The sequence below is a fragment of the Lampris incognitus genome, chromosome 3, assembly GCF_029633865.1.
Source record: "Lampris incognitus isolate fLamInc1 chromosome 3, fLamInc1.hap2, whole genome shotgun sequence".
NCBI classification, from domain to species: Eukaryota; Metazoa; Chordata; class Actinopteri; order Lampriformes; family Lampridae; genus Lampris; species Lampris incognitus.
In genome coordinates this window covers 99,450,605-99,472,147 of record NC_079213.1, presented here as the reverse complement: position 1 = coordinate 99,472,147, position 21,543 = coordinate 99,450,605, and the positions used below count along the sequence as shown (strand labels likewise).

Here is a 21,543-nt window from a genome sequence, read left to right as displayed (position 1 = left end):
TGCTCAGTTGTGCAACGCGGCCTCCCACTTCTTTTTCTACTCTGGTTAGAGCCTGTTTGTGCTGTCCTCTGAAGGGAGTAGTACACACCGGGGTAGGAAATCTTCAATTTCTTAGCAATTTCTCGCATGGAATAGCCTTCATTTCTAAGAACAAGAATAGACTGTCGAGTTTCAGATGAAAGTTCTCTTTTTCTGGCCATTTTGAGTGTTTAATTGACCCCACAAATGTGATGCTCCAGAAACTCAATCTGCTCAAAGAAGTGCCCATCCAACCAATCCAACTTGTGGGAGCTGCTTCTGGAAGCGTGGGGTGCAATTTCTCCAGATTACCTCAACAAATTAACAGCTAGAATGCCAAAGATCTGCAATGCTGTAATTGCTGCAAATGGAGGATTCTTTGACGAAAGCAAAGTTTGATGTAAAAAAATCTTATTTCAAATACAAATCATTATTTCTAACCTTGTCAATGTCTTGACTCTATTTTCTATTCATTTCACAACATATGGTGGTGAATAAGTGTGACTTTTCATGGAAAACACTAAATTGTTTGGGGGATCCCAAACTTTTGAACGGTAGTGTATATATATACATATTCCAGTGATTCAAGTAATTCTTTAATTGAGCAATTCCCGCTTTCTCTGCCGTTGAGTGTTTCATTTAATGAAGTATATATGTAATGCATGTGTGCAGGGCCATGGAGTGCTGTTCTGTGTTCTCTTACACTTTTTTTTGCATACAAATCCTCAACTGAATCTTGTTTTGACTTATTTTCCTAGAAACGGGCTGGAGTCATGTTTTCATTTCAGGGAAAGGGCAACTAAGAGGTGAGGAGATAAATCAACTCCCCCACTCCCAATCCCTCTTTCACCCTTTCCCATCCTCTCGCTCCCTCTTTCCACTACATCTCCGTGATTATGTGGCAGATGGGCTTAATTTTCACCATCTGTCATAGGCTAATCTGTAGAAGAGTGGAGGCAGAGTATGTAAAAGTCTGCGCAAACAGTGAATTAATGTCTTAGGTAAAAATAAAGTAGAGGAAGTATGAGAGATATTTGGTGAAAAAACAAAATCTGACCTACATTGACCTTTCAACTGTTAATGAACCCCAGCCATTTTCTTTTCTCCCATCCTGAGATGGGATCTCACATGATGCCAACACTGCCCATCCTTAAACTTAAATGAAAAAGAAGTGCTCTCATATGCCGAGCTCCCATTAACATCTGCCTTCCACTTCAGGAAGAAAGGGGCTTCCTACGTGTAGTACACAAGTATAGACTCCAATCCGAGAGTTGCATTTACAAAAAAAAAAAAACAACCCTCATGGGACCTCATATTTAGTCCTCTCGGTCATCCACATGTCCAGCTGAGATCGATGTGGACTGCCACCAGGGATAAATACAGAGCATGTGTCATGTTTGTCTACATGCGTGCTTGTGTGTGTGTACATGCAAGTTCCCATTTCTGCTTCCAGCAGCGAACTCTTCCAGTTAACGGGGTCAATCAAGGCAGTATTGTAGTGATGTCACTCAACTGGGACTACCTGGCTTGTGAGCTTGTGCAAGTTTGTGGCTAACACCGTGTCCTAACTGGACGCGGGTGTCCAACCATCGCGTTGCATCGGATGCTCTCTGTCCATACTGAAACGGTCATGTAAACAAACTACATATCTAGGAGCTATGCATTCAAGATCAGAATGGAGATGTTCCTCATCAGTGACACAGCACTTTTCAACGCGAACAGGAAGTAAAAAGAAACAGGACATCCGACAAAAACTCAGCTAAAAACGGAGGGCCGCGTGGTGGTGATCAGCGTTGCATCGCTTGCGGGCAGTTAACACATTCCAATAGAAAATAAAGCAATCAAACTGATTCTTGCTGATACTCGCTCGCGTGTGAAAAAAGGGCCGTGCAGTTACAGAGTACCATGTTCACATGTTACATACAGAGTCACAAACAAGACATACAGTTGTGTCTTTCGGGTTGCGCTCAGGAGCATATGAATGTCTCTGGTGTAAGACTGTACTGCCTCGGCTCAATAAAACCACCATAAATAAGAGGAAGCAGGGTAGACCAGCCACTAGCTGATAGCTGTGGATGAGCTTGCATAACGGGTCAGTGAAAGGGAATGAGTGCTAGAGAAAGAGAGCCTAATAAAAGTAGAACTGAGTAGCTTAAAAGGAAGTTGAGCAAGACAACATGTCTATCTCGTTAACAGTGGGGCGGAGGGAGAGGGGTTGCAGCTGAAGTGACTGATTGGGACTGAACATTATTGTCAAAAGGCCATAAGTCACAGTACCATGACGGTCTTGGGCAAATGGGGCAGAGGAAATGAAGCCAGGACTACTGCCCCTCTATCCATTTGCATTTAAATGGCGTTCTCTCGTCCATAGTGACTAAAAATGTGAGCAGGTGGAGCTGTGGAATTTTGTTCAAGGTAACTTTGAAAGTAAACATGGCTGTTCATGAAACCAATGGCTGTTTAGAGTATCAAACCTGTACCCAAACACACACACACACACATATATATATATATATATATATATATATATATATATATATATATATATATATGCTTCTTGTTAGGGATCGCCACAGCGGATCATCCGTTTCCCTCTCTTCCTGTCTTCTGCATCTTCCTCTGTCACACCAACCACCTGCATGTCCTCCCTCATCACATCCATAAACCTCTTTTGCCTTCCTCTTTTCCTCTTGCCTGGCAGCTCCATTTTCAGCATCCTTCTCCAAATATACCCAGCATCTCTCCTCTGCACATATCCAAACCAATAATGAATACAATGTTAAGTAAGTAAGTAAGTGGGGCATCCAGGTAGCGTAGTGGTCTATTCCGTTGCCTACCAACACGGGGATTGCCGGTTCGACTCTCCGTGTTACCTCCGGCTTGGTTGGGCATCCCTACAAAGACAATTGGCCATGTCTGTAGGTGGGAAGCCAGATGTGGATGTGTCCTGGTCACTGCACTAGCGCCTCCTCTGGTCGGTTGGGGTGCCTGTTCAGGGGGGAAGGGGAACTGGGGGGAAAAGTGTGATCCTCCCACATGCTACGGCCCCCTGGCGAAATGCCACACTGTCAGGTGAAAAGAAGCAGCTGGCGACTCCACATGCATCGGAGGAGGCATGTGGTAGTCTGTAGCCCTCCCCACATCAGCAGAGGGGGTGGAGCAGCGACTGGAATGCTCCAGAAGAGTGGGGTAATTGGCCAGATACAATTGGGGGGCAAAAGGGGCGAAAATCCAAAATAAAAGCATTTCCGGGTGGCGTAGCAGTCTATTCCGTTGCCTACCAACACAGGGATCGCCGGTTCGAATCCCCGTGTTACCTCCGGCTTGGTTGGGCATCCCTACAGACACAATTGGCCGTGTCTGAGGATAGGAAACCGGGTGTGGGTATGTGTTCTGGTCGCTGCACTAGCGCCTTCTCTGGTCGGTCGGGGCGCCTGTTCGGAGGGAAGGGAGAACTGGGGGAATAGTGTGATCCTCCCACGCACTATGTCCCCCTGGCAAAACTCCTCACTGTCAGGTGAAAAGAAGCGGCTAGAGACTCCACTTGTACCGGAGGAGGCATGTGGTAGTCTGCAGTCCTCCCTGGATCGGCAGAGGGGGTGGCACAGCAACCGGGACAGCTTGGAAGAGTGGGGTAATAGGCCGAGTACAATTGACAATTGGGGAGAAAAAGGGGGGAAATCCAAAAAAGAAAAAAGTAAGTAAATAAGTAAATAAAGTAAGTAAGTAAGTAGGAGAGAGGGCTTGACATTTAAATTGACCAACTCAAGTCATTGTCCTGTCTCCACCATAATCTGAAGGTGAGAGTTTTTATTTTTTTATAGAGATGAGATTAAAGCTTCTTCCTGTGATCAACAGTGACAATAATCTGGAAAGGTCATCAGGTGGTCCCATGTCTTGTTGTGAATCTAGTACCCATATCAAAAGCTGGGTGCTTCCTGGTGAGTTTCCCATCTGTGATAGCCTGGGAAAGTCGCTAAATAGTCTCCGTGTCCTGTGGTGAGGCTAATAATCACGTCAAAAGACATGGCTTCTCTGAGTAGCCTCCTGTCTAGTTGATGTCACTTTGGCCCTTCAGTGTCAGGTGCAGAGAGAGGGCTTCTGTGCAAACCCAAAAGGCTGTTGGTAAAGTTTTCAAGGAGGTGGGGGGAGTGTCTTTGTGTTGTGGAAATTGCCTGAAAACACTCACTACTACTACTACTACTGCTATCGGCTGCTCCCATTAGGGGTTGCCACAGCGGATCATCCATTTCCATTTCTTCCTGTCCTCTGCATCTTCCTCTGTCACACCAACCACCTGCATGTCCTCCATCACCACATCCATAAACCTCCTCTTTGGCGGTCCTCTTTTCCTCTTCCCTGGCAGCTCCATATTCAGCATCCTTCTCCCAATATACCCAGCATCTCTCCTCCACACATGTCTAAGCCATCTCAATCTTGCCTCTCTTGCTTTGTCTCCAAACCATCCAACCTGAGCTGTCCCTCTAATATACTCGTTCCTAATCCTGTCCTTCTTCCGTCACTCCCAATGAAAATCTTAGCATCTTCAACTCTGCCACCTCCAGCTCCGCCTCCTGTCTTTTCGTCAATCCCACTGTCTCCAAACCATACAACATAGCTGGTCTCACAACCATCTTGTAAACCTTCCCTTTAACTCTTGCTGGTACCCTTCTGTCGCAAATCACTCCTGACACTCTTCTCCACCCACTCCACCCTGCATGCATTCTCTTCTTCACCTCTCTTCTGCACTCCCCGTTACTTTGGACAGCTGACTGCTAGTATTTAATCAAATGGATGAACTGCTGAGTAAGTACCTCAGGCAGCAGAAGACTTGAGCATGTGGAGGAAGAAGAAGAGGAGGTATCATGGAAGATCAAGCCCCTCCATGAAATGTACCATCGACAGATAGAAGATGTAGCTGGTAGCTGATAGAGAAATCCTACCAGTGGCTAGAAAAGGCTGGACTGGAGGACAGAACAGAGGCTCTGATCATAGAAGAAGCACTCAGGAGAAGAATAGGCACTCAGGACCAGATGGGTTCAGGCAGGGGTCTATCACACCAGACAAGACCCAAGATGCAAGCTGTGCAAAGACACCTCTGAGACAGTCCAGCACTTAGCAGGGTGTGAAATGCTGGCTGGGAAAGCATATACTGAACGGCATAACCAAGTGGCTGGGATAGTGTACAGTAGGGCTGTCACTTTAAGAAAAAAACATATTCGATATTCGTGGCAGAATTGTACCCATATTCGAATTTGGATTCGAATTTCCATGTAAAAAACGGTCTTTAAAATGGCAAGACTAAAAATAACCCGTAATTTATTAACCAGTAATTATTTTGATCATGCGTTTTACCATTTGTATCCACAAGAGGGGACAAGCAGACAGATAACATATTTCGGTCGAAATAATTAGTGAAGTTTAATGCAAATTATGAAGTCAAATGTTGCCATATTTTCAAAAACAATTACCACAGAGTATGCTTCTCAAAAAAGTAATAATAATGTCAATAATCCTCATGGCAATTGGGCTGCATTCAACGCTGCCATGGCAATGTAACGTAGGCTACTAACAGAATGTGGCCTATAAGTAGCCTAGGCAAGCCCACCAAACTAAATAACTAAAATAAATAATAATAGTAATAATAAAATAAAAAATAGTGGGTTATGTGGTCTTTGTAAATACGATTATATATAGCCTACACATAGGCTTAACTGGACTGGGAGGCTACAAATTATTCGCCAGGAAAATCAACTGGTTAACATGTTCAGTGTCAAGAGCAAAGCGCTTTTTGTTAACAATATTCCCAGCTGTGGAAAAGACTCGCTCAGAACGCACTGATGTCCCGGGAACACTCAGGTACTTTCTTGCAAGCTGCGCCAGGTGGGGATATTTTGCGCTACCCAGCGTCTTCCACCATAGAAGAGGATTGCTGTCTGCTGGCGTCGTTGGCTCTCTTCGGTAGGACCACATCTCTTGGTGCAGTACATTTTCTTGGTCGTCTCTCATCTCGCCCCTTCCCTTGTATGTTTCTCCAAACAGATCGCCCATTGCCGTCAGAGCCGTTTTTCGTGCGCGAGTGTCTGAGCTTAACGAATGCTCATCTGTCCCACTTTCAAATCTCACGGCCATTTCTTCTTTAATGTTTGCGTGCACTTGGTCCTTCTGTTCCTCTGATAAATGCATTAAACTATGAAAGCGGGGATCCAGGTATGCTGCTTTATTCAATAACATGAATGTTGCTTCGTTATTTTTGTCATAACACTTCCTCAAATCTGTGTCGATCTTTGCGGTCATTTCTCTCAAGCTGGGCATTGCATTAGGAATGGGTGAGCCAAGTTGACACAGTAGTACATGCTGTAAAGGCAATACAGCAGAAGCTGTGGGATATTTGTTAGTTGACAAAGCCTCAGTCGCAATCTTGAACGGTCTAAGTATTTCACGCATCTGTTCGACCATGGACCATTCAGTTGTGGTTAGTTCGAGATTTGACAATTTTTTCTCAAATATTACAGCTGCAACAGCTGCCTGTTCCGATGCCCTGCAGATCGTTTCATATGTACTATTCCATCGCGTGACGCAATCGTTAATTAATTTATCAGTTTTCAAGCCCAGCAAACACTGTTTATCCTCCAATAGGTAGCTGTCGGTAGGTGACCTGCCGAAATGTGCGGCTGCTTTCTTTAGCCTGCTAAGTGTCGTGTCTATGGCTCTGACGTCTAGCCCTTTACGTACAGCTAGATTGATTGTATGTGCCAGGCAAGGTATGTTAATGGTATCGAGGTACCTCTCCACAGCATTCACATAGTTATGTGCATTGTCTGTTGTGACTGCGATCACCGATTCACGGGGAATGTGAAAATCCCTCAGTGTGCCAGAAATGCACTCCGCGACGTTTTCTGCAGTGTGGCTACTTCTCAAGTCTTTCGTTTGTAGGACAAAATCATTCAGTTCCCATGCCTCCGACATTACGTGTGCTGTAACTGTAACATAAGCGTCTGTGGCTATAGACGTCCACCCATCTGTAGTGAGTGCAATTTCCTTATCGCTTAGTATCTGGCGTACATTTTCACGAGTAGTATCATAGAGTTTCACAATGTTTTTAGTTATTGTGGTTCTGCTCGGGATAGTGTAACGTGGCTCAATGTCACGGAGAAAATCTTTAAAGCCTCCACCTTCCACTATGCTTATTGGCCGCATGTCTTTACATATGAATTTGGTAAGTTGTGAAGTGATCGCCTCTTTTTGTGTAGAGGACAGAGCAGCCGAAGGTGAGAAAAACGTCAGCCTCGGTTGTTTAGCAGCAGACGCACCAGCAGGGTCCTGCAGTTCTTTGTATTCGGCCGGATGGTGGAACTGCATGTGAGACCGTAGGTTGGTCGTGGAACTATGGTATGCTAGTTCACGCTCACATAGTTTGCACATTACCTTGTCCTTGTTTTCAGTCTTTCCATTTACAGTCCAAAGACCAAAGTGTTTCCAAATAGCACTCCTAAGATTCTCTGGAGTGACAATCTTTCTGGTATGCTGATCATCGGGCTCGTTGTCGGCAGCACCAAATTCCTCCATTTTCTCGTTTCTGGCTACAGCCTAGGCCTACGTTTCCACTCCATGGACTTATGGGTAATTAGAGCTGGAATTCTTGCCGTAGCCTACTTTCGGCATTTTTGACATTGATTAATTAATAATTCTAAAGTACAACCAATGTATTATATTAATTAATTAATTAATTAATTAATTAATTCAAATTTTCCCATTTACGTTCGAATCTCGTGTTTTTATGCAAATTCGAAATTAAATTCGGTATTCGAATATAATGTGACAGCAGTAGTGTACAGGGACATATGTATTGAATACAGACTGGAAGTCCCCAAGTCTAAATGGGAGACACTGTCAAAGGTGGCTGAGAATGGCAGAGCTAAGATCCTGTGGGACTTCAAGTACCAGACTGACAAGCAGGTGCTGGCTAACCAACAAGACATTGTGGTGGTCAACAAGAAACAGAAGACAGAGTGTGTAGTGATCGACGTAGCAATCCCAAGTGACGGCAACATCAGGAAGAAAAAGCACGAGAAGGTAGAGGAATACCAAGGGCTGAGGAAAGAACTTGAAGGGATGTGGAAGGTGAAATCCACAGTAGTCCCAGTGGTAATAGGAGCACTAGGGGCTGTGACCCCCAAACTGGGAGAGTGGCTCCAACAGATTCCAGGAACAACAACTGAGGTCTCTGCCCAGAAGAGTGCGGTCCTAGGAACAGCTAAGATACTGCACAGAACCCTCAAACTCCCAGGCCTCTGGTAGAGCACCTGAGCTTGAGGAAGACACACACCACCCAAAAAAGGGCGAGAGAGATTTTTTATTTATTTTTCACACACACACACACACACACACACACACACACACACACACACACACACACACACACACACACACACACACACACACACACACACACACTGTATTGGCATACTTAACATTGTAAATGAATTTCTTCACAGCTCACTCTGACTCTTGGCCATTTCACGCTCCAAAGTCAGCAGTAGCGTTTTGAACTTGTGAGTTGCGAGCAAGCTATCCATGATTTTATTCAGGAAATAAACGAACTGAAATCAATGAGTTGACTTCTTTGAGGCATCTCTCTGCTCACTCATGTTACTACTACACCCTTCAACACTTCTTCTGCTAATGCCCAAAAGCAAAATACGTCCCAGTGCCTGTTTTAGAATTGTAAAGTGACAGGTAAATGTATTTAATGCCCATCATATATTTCACTGGTTGCCATGCTCTGTATGCAAGTTCCAGCTGTCTCATTAACAAGGGTGTCACCTTGTACCGTGTCACTCTGCAAGTCTCTACATCAAAACTGCCAGCAATAAATGTCCCATTCTTTTCCATGATGAACAAATAAAGTGACTTTTTCCTCCTTATCTCATTATCCTCAATGAATACTAAATGGACTGGCCAGCTCTCTTCTGCTCTGTTGGCTTCAATAATGTGGTGCCAACAAACTCAGAACTGAAGGAAGAAGAGTATGGCTTCAGCTCACGCTAAGGAGTTGTCTAGGACTCTTTCCTCCTGCTCCAAGTCCCATCATTCAAAAAGCTCATTTTCCTTGGCTCCCAAGAGCTGAATGAGCAGAGCTAACATCCTGAATCACCGTTTGGGATCTGCGATACACAGGGATGTTTCCACAGCGACACATTCCTGTTAGATCATCTCATTTATCCTGGAGGGCAGGAAAGCGGGTCTTAAAGAGGTCTGGGGACGAAACCGCTAGCGTATGAAAGGGCATTGCTGCTGTTCACATCACTGCCCAAAACTTCCTGTTGTTGACTTCACAGTGCAGAATTTGCTAATTAAAGCCAAATGCATGCAGCTGAATATACACAGACACGTGCCACACTGACATCCACAGTGCAAAAGTAACCTTCATGGTCCCCACACCCACTGTAATATAACACATTGAGGGCCAGCTGAGGACAACGTGTTGAGTAAGAAGCTGCCTTTCTTTCAGGTCTGCGTTGCCTGGGGCATCTTTATGACGTATGCAACTGGCAGGACAGAGTGGCTGTAGATGATTAGGGGTACTCAGTCGGGGTGCCTAAAAGTTATGTTTGTGACAGGTGGTGTTTAAGTGCCGCCACGGCAGCCACAACTTCAAAACACATATCTCTCAGAGAGGTAGGGAGATGACTTTGTGCTTGGAGGACAGAGGACCAGGAGATGCTGGAAATAGGATAAATGAGCTCTCCTTCCCCCAAAGGCCAAGGTTCATAAAATTTGTAAGGATCCAAGAAGACTGCTCCTTCATTTCATTTTAAGAGAACTAACAGTGAGGGTGAAGGAGATACAGCAAAAAGTGCATGTATACGTGCGTGTGTGCGTGTGTGTGTGTGCGCGCGTGCGCACGTGCTTTGCATCTCACCTGGTTAAACCTGCGTGTGAAAGCCACAGCATTGGGGGCAGAACTGTGCTTCTCCTTCTTGTTCCAACCACAGCTTGACAGCTCCTGAAGACAAACACAAACGGCCAGAGATTTACATCACACACACAGACCCTCTGCTGTTCTGAGCACACCAGCATTCTCTGAATGTGTTTAACGGTCTACTTAAGTGTTCACTCTGGGGAAGGTGGAAGGGAAGGCAGAGAGCAGAGGCATGATGAGAAGATGAAAAAGAGAAAGGTCGAAAGACAGAAAGAAAGAAAGAAAGACACAAAGAAAAAGAAAGAAACAAAGAAACAGAGACAGAGAGACAGAGACAGAGAAAGACAGGCAGACAAAGAAAGAAGAGATGACAGAAAAAGAAAGTAGAACACTACAAAGCTAGAAAGAAAGAAAGAGAGACAGACAGACAGACAGAGAAAGACAGACAAAGAAAGAAGAGATGACAGAAAAAGAAAGCTAGATAGCTAGTAGAAAGCTAGAAAGAAAGAAAGCGACAAGACAGATAGAGACAGGCAGAAAGAGACAGAAAAAGAAAGACAGAGACAAAAAGAAAGAAAGAAAGAAAGAAAGAAAGAAAGAAAGAAAGAAAGACAGAGAGAAAGACACAGACAAAGAAGAGATGACAGAAAAATAAAGCTAGAAAGCTAGTAGAAAGAAAGAAAGAGACAGACAGAAAGAAAGAAGAGACAGAAAAAGAAAGCTAGAAAGAAAGAAAGAAAGAAAGAAAGAAAGAAAGAAAGAAAGAAAGAAAGAAAGAAAGAAAGAAAGAAAGAAAGAAAGAAGAGACAGAAAAAGAAAGCTAAAAAGCTAATAGAAAGCTAGAAAGAAAGACAGACAGAAAAAGAAGAAATAACAGAAAAAGAAAGCTAGTAGAAAGCTAGAACGAAAGAGAGAAAGAAGAGACAGACAGACAGAAAGAAAATGACAGAAAAAGAAAGCTAGAAAGAAAGAAAAAAGAAAGAGACAGCTAGAAACAGACAGACAGAAGAAAAACAAGACAACAGAAAAAGAAAACTAGAAAGCTAGTAAAAAGATAGCTAGAAAGAAAGAAAGACAGAAAAAGAAAGACAGACAGACAGACAAGAGATGACACAAAAGAAAGCTAGAAAGCTAGTATAAAGCTAGAAAGAAAGAAAGAAAAAGAAAGACAGACAGACAGACAGACAGACAGACAGACAGACAGACAGAAAGAAGAGATGACAGAAAAAGAAAGCTAGAAAGCTAGTAGAAAGAAAGAAAGAGATAGACAGAAAGAAAGAAGAGACAGAAAAAGAAAGCTAGAAAGAAAGTTAGAAAGAAAGAAAGAAAGAAAGAATAGACAGAAAAAGAAAGCTAAAAAGCTAATAGAAAGCTAGAAAGAAAGACAGACAGAAAAAGAAGAAATAACAGAAAAAGAAAGCTATTAGAAAGCTAGAACGAAAGAGAGAAAGAAGAGACAGACAGACAGAAAGAAAAAATGACAGAAAAAGAAAGCTAGAACGAAAGGAAAAAGAAAGACAGCTAGAAACAGACAGACAGAAGAAAAACAAGACAACAGAAAAAGAAAACTAGAAAGCTAGTAGAAAGATAGAAAGAAAGCTAGAAAGAAAGAAAGACAGAAAAAGAAAGACAGACAGACAGACAGACAGACAAGAGATGACACAAAAGAAAGCTAGTATAAAGCTAGAAAGAAAGACAGACAGACAGACAGACAGAAGAGATGACAGAAAAAGAAAGAAAGAAAGAAAGAAAGAAAGAAAGAAAGAAAGAAAGAAAGAAAGAAAAAGAAAGGTAAGAAGATCAAGTCAAATCAGATCCAAAATAACTAAGGCAGGCTACACAGATTTAATCTCATTTGAACACTGCACACTCATTATTATCAGAAATAGCCTAATTCAAATACATACGGATTAACAAGAAATGATGCTGCCCATCTTGAAAATGCTATCAATAATGCAAAACATTCAATATGAAAATAAAATCGTTTTGGAAACAAGCTAACTTGTGATAGTATATATTACTATGAGCAGCAGCAGTTGTAGCAAATGAAGCAGTAGTAGTTACAGAAAGAGAACCCATATCGGAAACGCAATGCTTCACATCCAACAAATTACCAAAGCATATTAACACACTGTCTATCAGAAAATCAGGTTGTACCCAGCTTGGCTTCAGTCTTCCTCAATGATTCAAGAGATGAAGACCACACAGACATTGTCAGGAGAACCCAGACCCTCTTTTGGCCCTAGCTGTCCGCTTGGAGGCCAGGGACGCTGACATAACAGTAGGAAAAATGTTGTGCAAGCTTCCCTCCTAAGTCCTGCCAGGCCAGCCGGCTTGGGCTGCAATGAGAACAACTCCATTGGGCCTCAGCTCCCCCACACAATAACCCCTCTGAGACAAGCTGAAAGCAGTGACCTCCAACAACCGCTCATAATGCAGACCACATCTAGACAGCCTCATGCAGGATGCGAGATGTCATGCTTAGTCAAATGACGGTGTGTATGTGTGTATGCACACTCGCTGAGGCCAGGCAATGGGGATAAAGAAGCAGCGTATCAAATACAGATGTTTAAAGCAGAAATTAAGAGCGTGGGTGAGGGGATGCCTCTGGGTCTGAGTTGGCCCAGGCAGGATGAGGATGAGGGAAGGCGAGTAGGGGAAAGAAAAGTACGATAGTTTTATACTGCCAGAAGTCTACACTGTTAGAAGACTCAAAAGCAGCTATCAGGAGTTTTTTTTTGGTAGCTTGTCCCTCTCTGATTTGAGTTTTGCTTTTAACTGAGACATGGGACTGAGGAGGGAGAAACCTTACCAGCAATAAGAAAGCCCTGGCCTTTGTCACCGCTGTGAACTCTATTTATTTAACATCAGTCTTCTTTAAATAAGCACTCGCCCCTTTTGCCTGCCTTCTTGTCAATCATTCTTTCTTCCATCCTTTCATCCCACACTACTGATGATCACTTCCAGACAAAGATGTTCCAAATGGAGTGGAAGCTATGTGTGTGTCGGTATACATTGCTGTGTGTCCCTCCCCAAAGTCAGACCACTATTACCTGACCACCTAGTGAGATCCTAGACACAAGCTGTCATCTGTCTCTCTCTCCATCAACGTGGTTTACACTAAACCACAACAGATCAACAATCCACACTGGCCTGTCAACACTAGACCACCTAGGCCCGTTTTCTGAGGAGAGTCGAATCTATTCCTTAGCTATACTATCCATCCATGCATCCATGCATTCCTTGAAAAAAGGATATAATAAGGTATTGGGGCTAATGAATGAAAGCTCCATTGTTCCTTGACAAAATTCTTATTAGAACCAAGACCAGTTGCCTTCGTTGTGTTAAAACAGCAGGGAGCCACGTGCAGCCTATCCAAAAGCAGTTAGGACTTTATTCCTTTATTTTCATTGACTTTATAGCCTTATTTCACACTGGAGGTATTTAAAACTCCAGGCACCATTTGAAAATCTGACAGCAGTCGTGTCTTCAGAGAAAGGCATCGACAAGGCTACTCGGAAAGGATTTTAACGGCTGCAGTAAAGACTGCAGTAAAAAGCATACTCTGCCAAACCACAGAAAACCTGTCATTTCCACATGCTGGCCTGCCTGAGCAGTGTTTTCATTAAGGCCAAGTCCCATGGGGCTCATAGAAGATGGCCGTTGTCTACACTGTAGGAGTGGTATGGGGAACACTGGCGCTAAGATATAAATCCAATCTTAACTTTAGCTGAACCTTTAACTGAGCTACAATTCACAGTTCATCACAAAAAGCAAACAAGAGGGAAAATGGGGCCTTGCAGTTAGATAACATTATGCTTCTTCATTCTGAGTTAGCCTCATTGTCAAAACTACAGATCTACTGCTTTGATTATCCATTTACTCCCCCCTTGGATCAAACTCAAGAATAGTCAATATGCCACACACAGTATACTGTGAAGCACGGGAAATAAGGTTAAAGGCTGAACATGCTCGCCAGATTCAGCCAGGCCACAAATTATGGTGATCTAATGAAAGATACCACAGCCATTGCTCTTGTTTTTTCTACATTATGAATGGAAAGCTGGAGTGCGGCGATTCGTGGGAACATTAGAGACAGAACATGGACCAACAAAGAGTGGGTTGATGAAGTGAGGCAGAGGGTGGGAAAGGGAGGTGGAAGGGGGTGAGTGCGATTGAGATAAAAAATATAAAGTTGCCTCAAAGAGAGAGAGGGAGTAGTGCATGTGTGTGTGTTATGGAGTGAATATTACAAAGGTTGGCATGGTAGGTAATGGAAAATCTGTACAGCTGTGTACACATCTGCTTAGTACTTCACAATACTGTGAGGCAGGTGCAACCTAGCCTAATTGCCAGGGTACTTACAGCAACATTTGCCTGCAGATCTACCCAATTGCTTAGCCTGCCAAAACAATAAAATGAAAAAAAGAAAAAAAAACTGACCCAAAGCTATCTGGCCGTGTGTGCATTCCTCCGTTAGCGCCAAGGGAAAAAAAATCGTCCTGCATTCCTGTAAAATGTATCTGTCCAGTAGATGCTCTGACAGGGGCCTATAAGACGGAGCAGCAGCTTCCATTAGCTTCTTTCCGAAGCAATAAATTGAATTACTTTTCCAGGATTTCCCTTTAGAACACATACTGCAGCCTTGTGGATAATAATCTTGGTGCATATTAGAAAAAATGAAGTAAAGTCAATGGCTATATTTGGGTAAAAGATTTTTATATCATCAGTGCTGGATTTCATTAAGATTACAGGTGAGTCAGGTCTGAGTGTGCAAGATGTTTACTTTACCAACTATGGCTCATCTCATCTTCAGGATCCAACTGAGAAGTTTATTCTGCTTCAAGGCTTTTCTGGGGTTGGCACTCGTACATCTGAGGAGCTGGCATATTCCTCAGTGGTACATAAAAAGTGATCTGTTGCAGATTTTCTCAAAGCCAAAACAAGATGCGCAAGCCAAAGCCACTAATTTACTTCCCTGGCTGTTGTCATGACTTTGGGCTAACAAATAAAGACAATTCTCCCCCTTTGCCTCTATGTCAACTCAATCTCCCTCTTCCTTGCTAACTATGTTAAAAACAACCAGCTGTGAACCATCAGCAGCTCTCTTATTCATCTAAGAAACTCTCCACTTGCCGTTCAAACCTTTTACATATCCTTCATTCACCCTCCACTCTACTCAGTCTATGATCCATCTTGTCTTTTGATGGCTTTCCAGCTGGCAGACCAGCAGCCAAGAACCATGCAGGAGATTCTGAAGGAAGAGGTCATGGATTATACGTCAGTCGGCACGCTAGAGAACTCCGAGACCAAAACAATTAACTTCTGGAGTTTCAATCAATCTCACAAGCACACTGGATCTGGAGGATATGATAAAGCATGGAATGACAGCGCCGAAAGGACATGCCTCTCTGCTTAACAGATCACTATTGCTCTCCCGCCTCACTGCATCAGCTCTCATTCATAGAAATGCTGCCCTCTCCCCTCTGCTGTTACCCAATCTTTTCCCTTCTCAGTTCACAGTAGGAAGGAGGGAAAAGAGCAAGAGTGAACTACTCTACCTTGCATAGGAGTTTGGCGAGACTTCTTCTATTTCCCCTTACTCTTGTGCCCCTTTCTTACACAATGGGTTGCGCTATAACCAGTCATGATCCACCACTGTGATAGAAGGGGTTGTAAATATGCAGTCATAGCCTATTCCTACCCAACAAATCGTTTCCATATTTACAGATATTATACTATGTTGCATTGCATTCATATATGTGTGGATTATAATGCTCAATATCAACATGATAATAGACTTTACTAGGGCTATGCTTATGTAATGACCACGGATGTGTAGATTCGCTAGCCCTTGGCTAACGGGCTGGACCCTTTAAGATGACTGGTTAGCGCAGTCGCCCGTGGTCCGGGCTATCCAGGTTCGATTCCCGGCTGCAGATTTCCGTCCCGGGTAGCCGGACCACAGGTGACTGTGCTAAGCAGTGAACTAAAAGGTCCGACCCGTTAGCCAAGGGCTAGCGAGTCTAGTCATCCGTGGTCGTTACACTACCCCCCTCCTACAGGAAGCGTGTCCCCATGTTTCAGCATACCAGCTCCCTCACGCTTCTGGGCACAACTAAACTACAACTGGATCCAAGCCCAGTCATATAGCCCATTACTGAGCTCAGAATGGGGGGGGGGGGTAGTGTAATGACCACTGATGACTAGACTCGCTAGCCCTCGGATAATGGGTTGGACCCTTTAGTTGACTGGTTAGCGCAGTCGCCCGTGATTCGGGCTACCCAGGTTCGATCCCCTGCCGCACCCGGGAATCGAATCCGGATAGCCCAGACCACGGGTGACTGCACTAACCAGTCAACTAAAGGGTCTGACCCGTTAGCCAAGGGCTAGCGAGTCTACACATCTGTGGTCATTACACTTAACAAAAATGCTAAAAGTTACCAAAATATTAAAAATAGCAATTCATTCATACTGGAACCTCACATGCATATGTCAGCAATACTGGCAGTGCTTTTTAAGTGTTAGAAGCCAATTTTTCATAGACAGCAAGTTAACTGTCAACCAAACAGGCTACACTTTTTTTTATAATGCTTTAGCAAACACGGTTATTTATATACCCTTTCTGAATAGTAAATATAAATATCACTGTGTGATATTTGCTCTTTTACAGTTTATCCACACTGTAATTGACAGGAATATAAATCGGGGTTTCTCAAAAGGTCAACAAAGCCAATTCCTTATGTTGATTCTGTCAAGACAGACTTCATTTGGAATTAACCATCAACTATCTGTAAAACTCTAAAATTCTGGAATGAGTTGGACGACATGGTGGAGAGGGTACCCAAGGAGGAGAGAGTGGTGATTGGAGCGGACTTCAATGGACATGTTGGTGAAGGGAACAGAGGTGATGAGGAGGTGATGGGAAGGTATGGAGTCAAGAAGAGAAATGTGGAAGGACAGATGGTGGTGGATTTTGCGAAAAGGATGGAAATGGCTGTGGTGAATACATATTTCAAGAAGAGGGAGGAACACAGGGTGACGTACAAGAGTGGAGGAAAGTGCACACAGGTGGACTATATCTTATGTAGAAGGCGCCATCTAAAAGGGATTGGAGACTGCAAGGTGGTGACAGGGGAGAACGTAGCTAGGCAGCATCGGATGGTGGTCTGTAGGATGACTTTAGAGACCAAGAAGAGGAAGCGAGTGAAGACACAGCCGAAGATCAAATGGTGGAAGTTGAAGAAGGAAGACTGTTGTGTGGAGTTCAGGCAGGAGTTAAGACAGGCACTGGGTGGTAGTGAAGAGTTGCCAGATGGCTGGAAAACCACTGCAGAAATAGTGAGGGAGACAGCTAGGAAGGTACTTGGTATGTCATCAGGACAGAGGAAGGAAGACAAGGAGACTTGGTGGTGGAATGAGGAAGTACAGCAAATTATACAGAGGAAAAGGTTGGCAAAGAAGAAGTGGGATAGTAAGAGAGATGAAGAAAGTAGACAGGAGTACAAGGAGATGCAGCGTAAAGCAAAGAGAGAGGTGGCAAAGGCAAAGGAAAAGGCGTATGGTGAGTTGTATGACAGATTAGACACTAAGGAAGGAGAAAAGGACTTGTACCGATTGGCTAGACAGAGGGACCAAGCTGCAAAGGATGTGCAGCAAGTTAGGGCGATCAAGGATAGAGATGGAAATGTGCTGACAAGCGAGGAGAGTGTGCTAAGAAGGTGGAAGGAATACTTTGAGGGGCTGATGAATGAAGAAAATGAGAGAGAGAGAAGGTTGGATGATGTAGGGATAGTGAATCAGGAAGTTCAGCGGATTAGCAAGGAGGAAGTGAGGGCAGCTATGAAGAGGATGAAGAGTGGAAAGGCAGTTGGTCCTGATGACATACCTGTGGAGGCATGGAGATGTTTAGGAGAGATGGCAGTGGAGTTTTTAACTAGATTGTTTAACACAATCCTGGAAAGTGAGAGGATGCCTGAGGAGTGGAGAAGAAGCATACTGGTACCGATTTTCAAGAACAAGGGCGATGTGCAGAACTGTAACAACTACAGAGGTATAAAGTTGATCAGCCACAGCATGAAGATTTGGGAAAGAGTAATAGAAGCTAGGTTAAGAGGAGAGGTGACGATCAGCGAGCAGCAGTATGGTTTCATGCCACGAAAGAGCACCACAGATGCGATGTTTGCTTTGAGAATGTTGACTGAGAAGTATAGAGAAGGCCAGAAAGAGTTGCATTGTGTCTTTGTAGATTTAGAGAAAGCTTATGACAGAGTGCCGAGAGAGGAGGTGTGGTATTGTATGAGGAAGTCAGGAGTTGCAGAGAAGTATGTAGGAGTGGTGCAGGATACGTATGAGGGAAGTGTGACAATGGTGAGGTGTGCGGTTGGAATGGCAGATGGGTTCAAGGTGGAGGTGGGATTACATCAAGGATCGGCTCTTAGCCCTTTCTTGTTTGCATTGGTGATGGACAGGTTGACGGACAAGATCAGGCAGGAGTCTCCATGGACGATGATGTTCGCGGATGACATTGTGATCTGTAGCGAGAGTAGGGTGCAGGTTGAGGAGAGCCTGGAGAGGTGGAGGTATGCACTGGAGAGAAGAGGAATGAAAGTCAGTAGGAGCAAGACGGAATACCTATGCGTGAATGAGAGAGAGGACAGTGGAATGGTCAGGATGCAAGGAGTGGAGGTGACAAAGGCATTTGAGTTTAAATACTTGGGGTCAACTGTCCAAAGTAACGGGGAGTGCAGTAGAGAGGTGAAAAAGAGAGTGCAGGCAGGTTGGAGTGGGTGGAGAAGAGTGTCAGGAGTGATTTGCGACAGAAGGGTATCAGCAAGAGTTAAAGGGAAAGTTTACAAGATGGTTGTGAGACCAGCTATGTTATATGGTTTGGAGACAGTGGCACTGACGAAAAGACAGGAGGCGGAGCTGGAGGTGGCAGAGTTGAAGATGCTAAGATTTTCACTGGGAGTAACGAAGAAGGACAGGATTAGGAACGATTATATTAGAGGGACAGCTCAGGTTGGACGGTTTGGAGACAAAGCAAGAGAGGCAAGATTGAGATGGCTTGGACATGTGTGGAGGAGAGATGCTGAGTATATTAGGAGAAGGATGCTGAATATGGAGCTGCCAGGGAAGAGGAGAAGAGGAAGGCCAAAGAGGAGGTTTATGGATGTAGTGAGGGAAGACATGCAGGTGGCTGGTGTGACAGAGGAAGACGCAGAAGACAGGAAGAAATGGAAAGGGATGATCCGCTGTGGCGACCCCTAACGGGAGCAGCCGAAAGTAGTAGTAGTATCTGTAAAACTCGGTACATGGCTGAGAATTCTCAGTTAACACAACCGCTGCTCACTCACACACAATATTTGGGATAATCAAAACATGCTGGATCAAGTACAACATGTATGAGGCGATCCATAAAAAGCCGCATGCTTGAGAATGTCGTATCTGTTGTCATGCTAACACATCTTTAAAAAACAGATGTACTGTGTTCAACATGTTCAACAATGCTCCCTCTTGAGTGATGCTGGTTAAGCAATTGCAGAGGGGAGTTTAATCCTGATTTCAACCCTGACATTGAAAATTTGTGAGTCCCGACTTATCCAAGATGGATCCTTTCATACTGACAGTTGAACCGTGTGGTGCGCGGGTAACTTAATCCATTCCAAAAAGAGCTATTACAGATACAGGCCTCGTCAGATTGTTTACATATTTTTGGTTAACATCTTATGTCATTGTCCAGAGAGGCCGACCAGGTCTTCCAGACTCACATCCAGCCATCTGGTTCATGTTAGTGCGAGAACACTTAGTCTTAATTTTAACGTGACCCTGCGTTCTAATATAATCACAGCTAAGGCATACACCCGAGCAAACAACAGACTGACTGCTTATGCTTCACACACAAACATGTAAATCTGTGGTGCACACAGGCAAACGTAAAGGAATCGGGGCACTTGCGAGTGCATGCACTTCAGGACACAGCACATGTGAGCGTGCATGAGACCGTGCATGAGAGGGATGTCACCGCTACACACACACTGTATAAAAAGACAATTAAAATGTACTTAGGGAGACATGAAAAATAAATGGCTCGGCCAAGTCATGAAATAAGTGCAGTTGTTATGGTAGCTTTAAAGCCTTGGGAAAACAACACAATACCAATAACTTTAGGAGCTGAAACATAAAAGAGCATTGATACAATGACTTGCCGTCATGCACATGAGAACATTTCCATTAAAGACTAATAAGATTGAAGGGTAACGCTTAGTTAGCCAACTCTGCTATGAGACATTCATAAAGCCTGCAGTTAAAACATTTTTACCACTGTGAATACAGACCGGGAGCTCTTGGAGGAGATCTGCTGGAAAATGTGATGCTTACTTTCTTCTTTATTATGCAAGATGTCCAGAGATGTCAAACCTGATGACTTTAAGAGCATCTGGTGATAGATAGCCAAGCTAGGTAATACATGGAGCCTGAATGGGGATTTCTGACTTTTTTTTGGGGGGGGGGGGGGGCATGCAATCTATATCATAGTAACAGAGTTCCAAACAACAAAACATTCAATAATAGAAGACAAAAATCTCTGCCTCCTGCTTCTTCTCCCATTTGCAAAAAAAAAAATACAGCCAATACCATAAATCCATTCCATCAATTATCCAAACCGCTTATCCTGTTTTCAGGGTCACGGGGATGCTGGAGCCTATCCCAGCAGACAATGGGCGGTAGGCGGGGAGACACCCTGGACAGGCCACCAGTCAATCACAGGGCCCACACACACATACACACACACACAAACACACATTCACACCTAGGGACAATTTAGTATGGCCGATTCACCTGACCTATATGTCTTTGGACTGTGGGAGGAAACCAGAGCTCCCAGAGGAAACCCACGCAGACATGGGGAGAACATGCAAACCCCACACAGAGGACCACCCGGGACAACCCCCAAGGCTGGACTGCCTTGGGACTCGAACCCAGGACCTTCTTGCTGTGAGGCGACCACGCCAACCACTGCGCCACCGTGCCGCCAATACCATAAATAAGTTTCCATAACACCATGTCTCCATAAAAACATGAGCGCCAAAACACAACTTAACCACCAAATATGGATTTAACCTGTTTAGTCCCCCCACATGTGGAGACGTGTATTTTAGCAGTGTGACAGGGGTTCTTTTAAAGGGTAGGAAAAAACATTTCTACATCATTAGAAAAGGCAACAATTGTGACCGCCATGTATTTCTTTTTCCTTTATTTTAATTCAATAAGATACAGCAGTTGACATACAGACACAAACACACACACACACACACACACACACACACACCTGTTTTTCACATCCTACGTCGAGGAGGTAGTGAGACTGACAGCAATGGAAACTCCCATTGAGGTCAGCTCAGTCATTGCTGTGTAACTTTTTTGTTTTGTTTTGTTTTTTTTTAGAGAGTACTTGGAGACAAAAGCGCGGCGAGAGCAGGAAGAGCCTCTCTCTTCCTGCCAGGCTGTCACTGGGTCATTCTGCACACTGCACACTCTGCTCTCTCCCTCCAGACCACAGTCTTCATCTCTTCATCAGCCGCCCCCTCATAAAGACCAAT

General features: G+C 44.1%; 1 protein-coding gene across 1 annotated transcript in view; it reads right to left on the bottom strand.

Annotated features, from left to right (window-relative positions):
- The window catches only part of ralgps2 (Ral GEF with PH domain and SH3 binding motif 2), an 87,410-nt gene that overhangs the window by 61,169 nt on the left and 4,698 nt on the right, over positions 1 to 21,543 (bottom strand). The window contains exon 4 of the mRNA XM_056275640.1: positions 9,944 to 10,027. Within this exon, the coding sequence (XP_056131615.1) occupies positions 9,944 to 10,027 (84 nt within the window). The remainder of the gene's footprint in view (positions 1 to 9,943; positions 10,028 to 21,543) is intronic.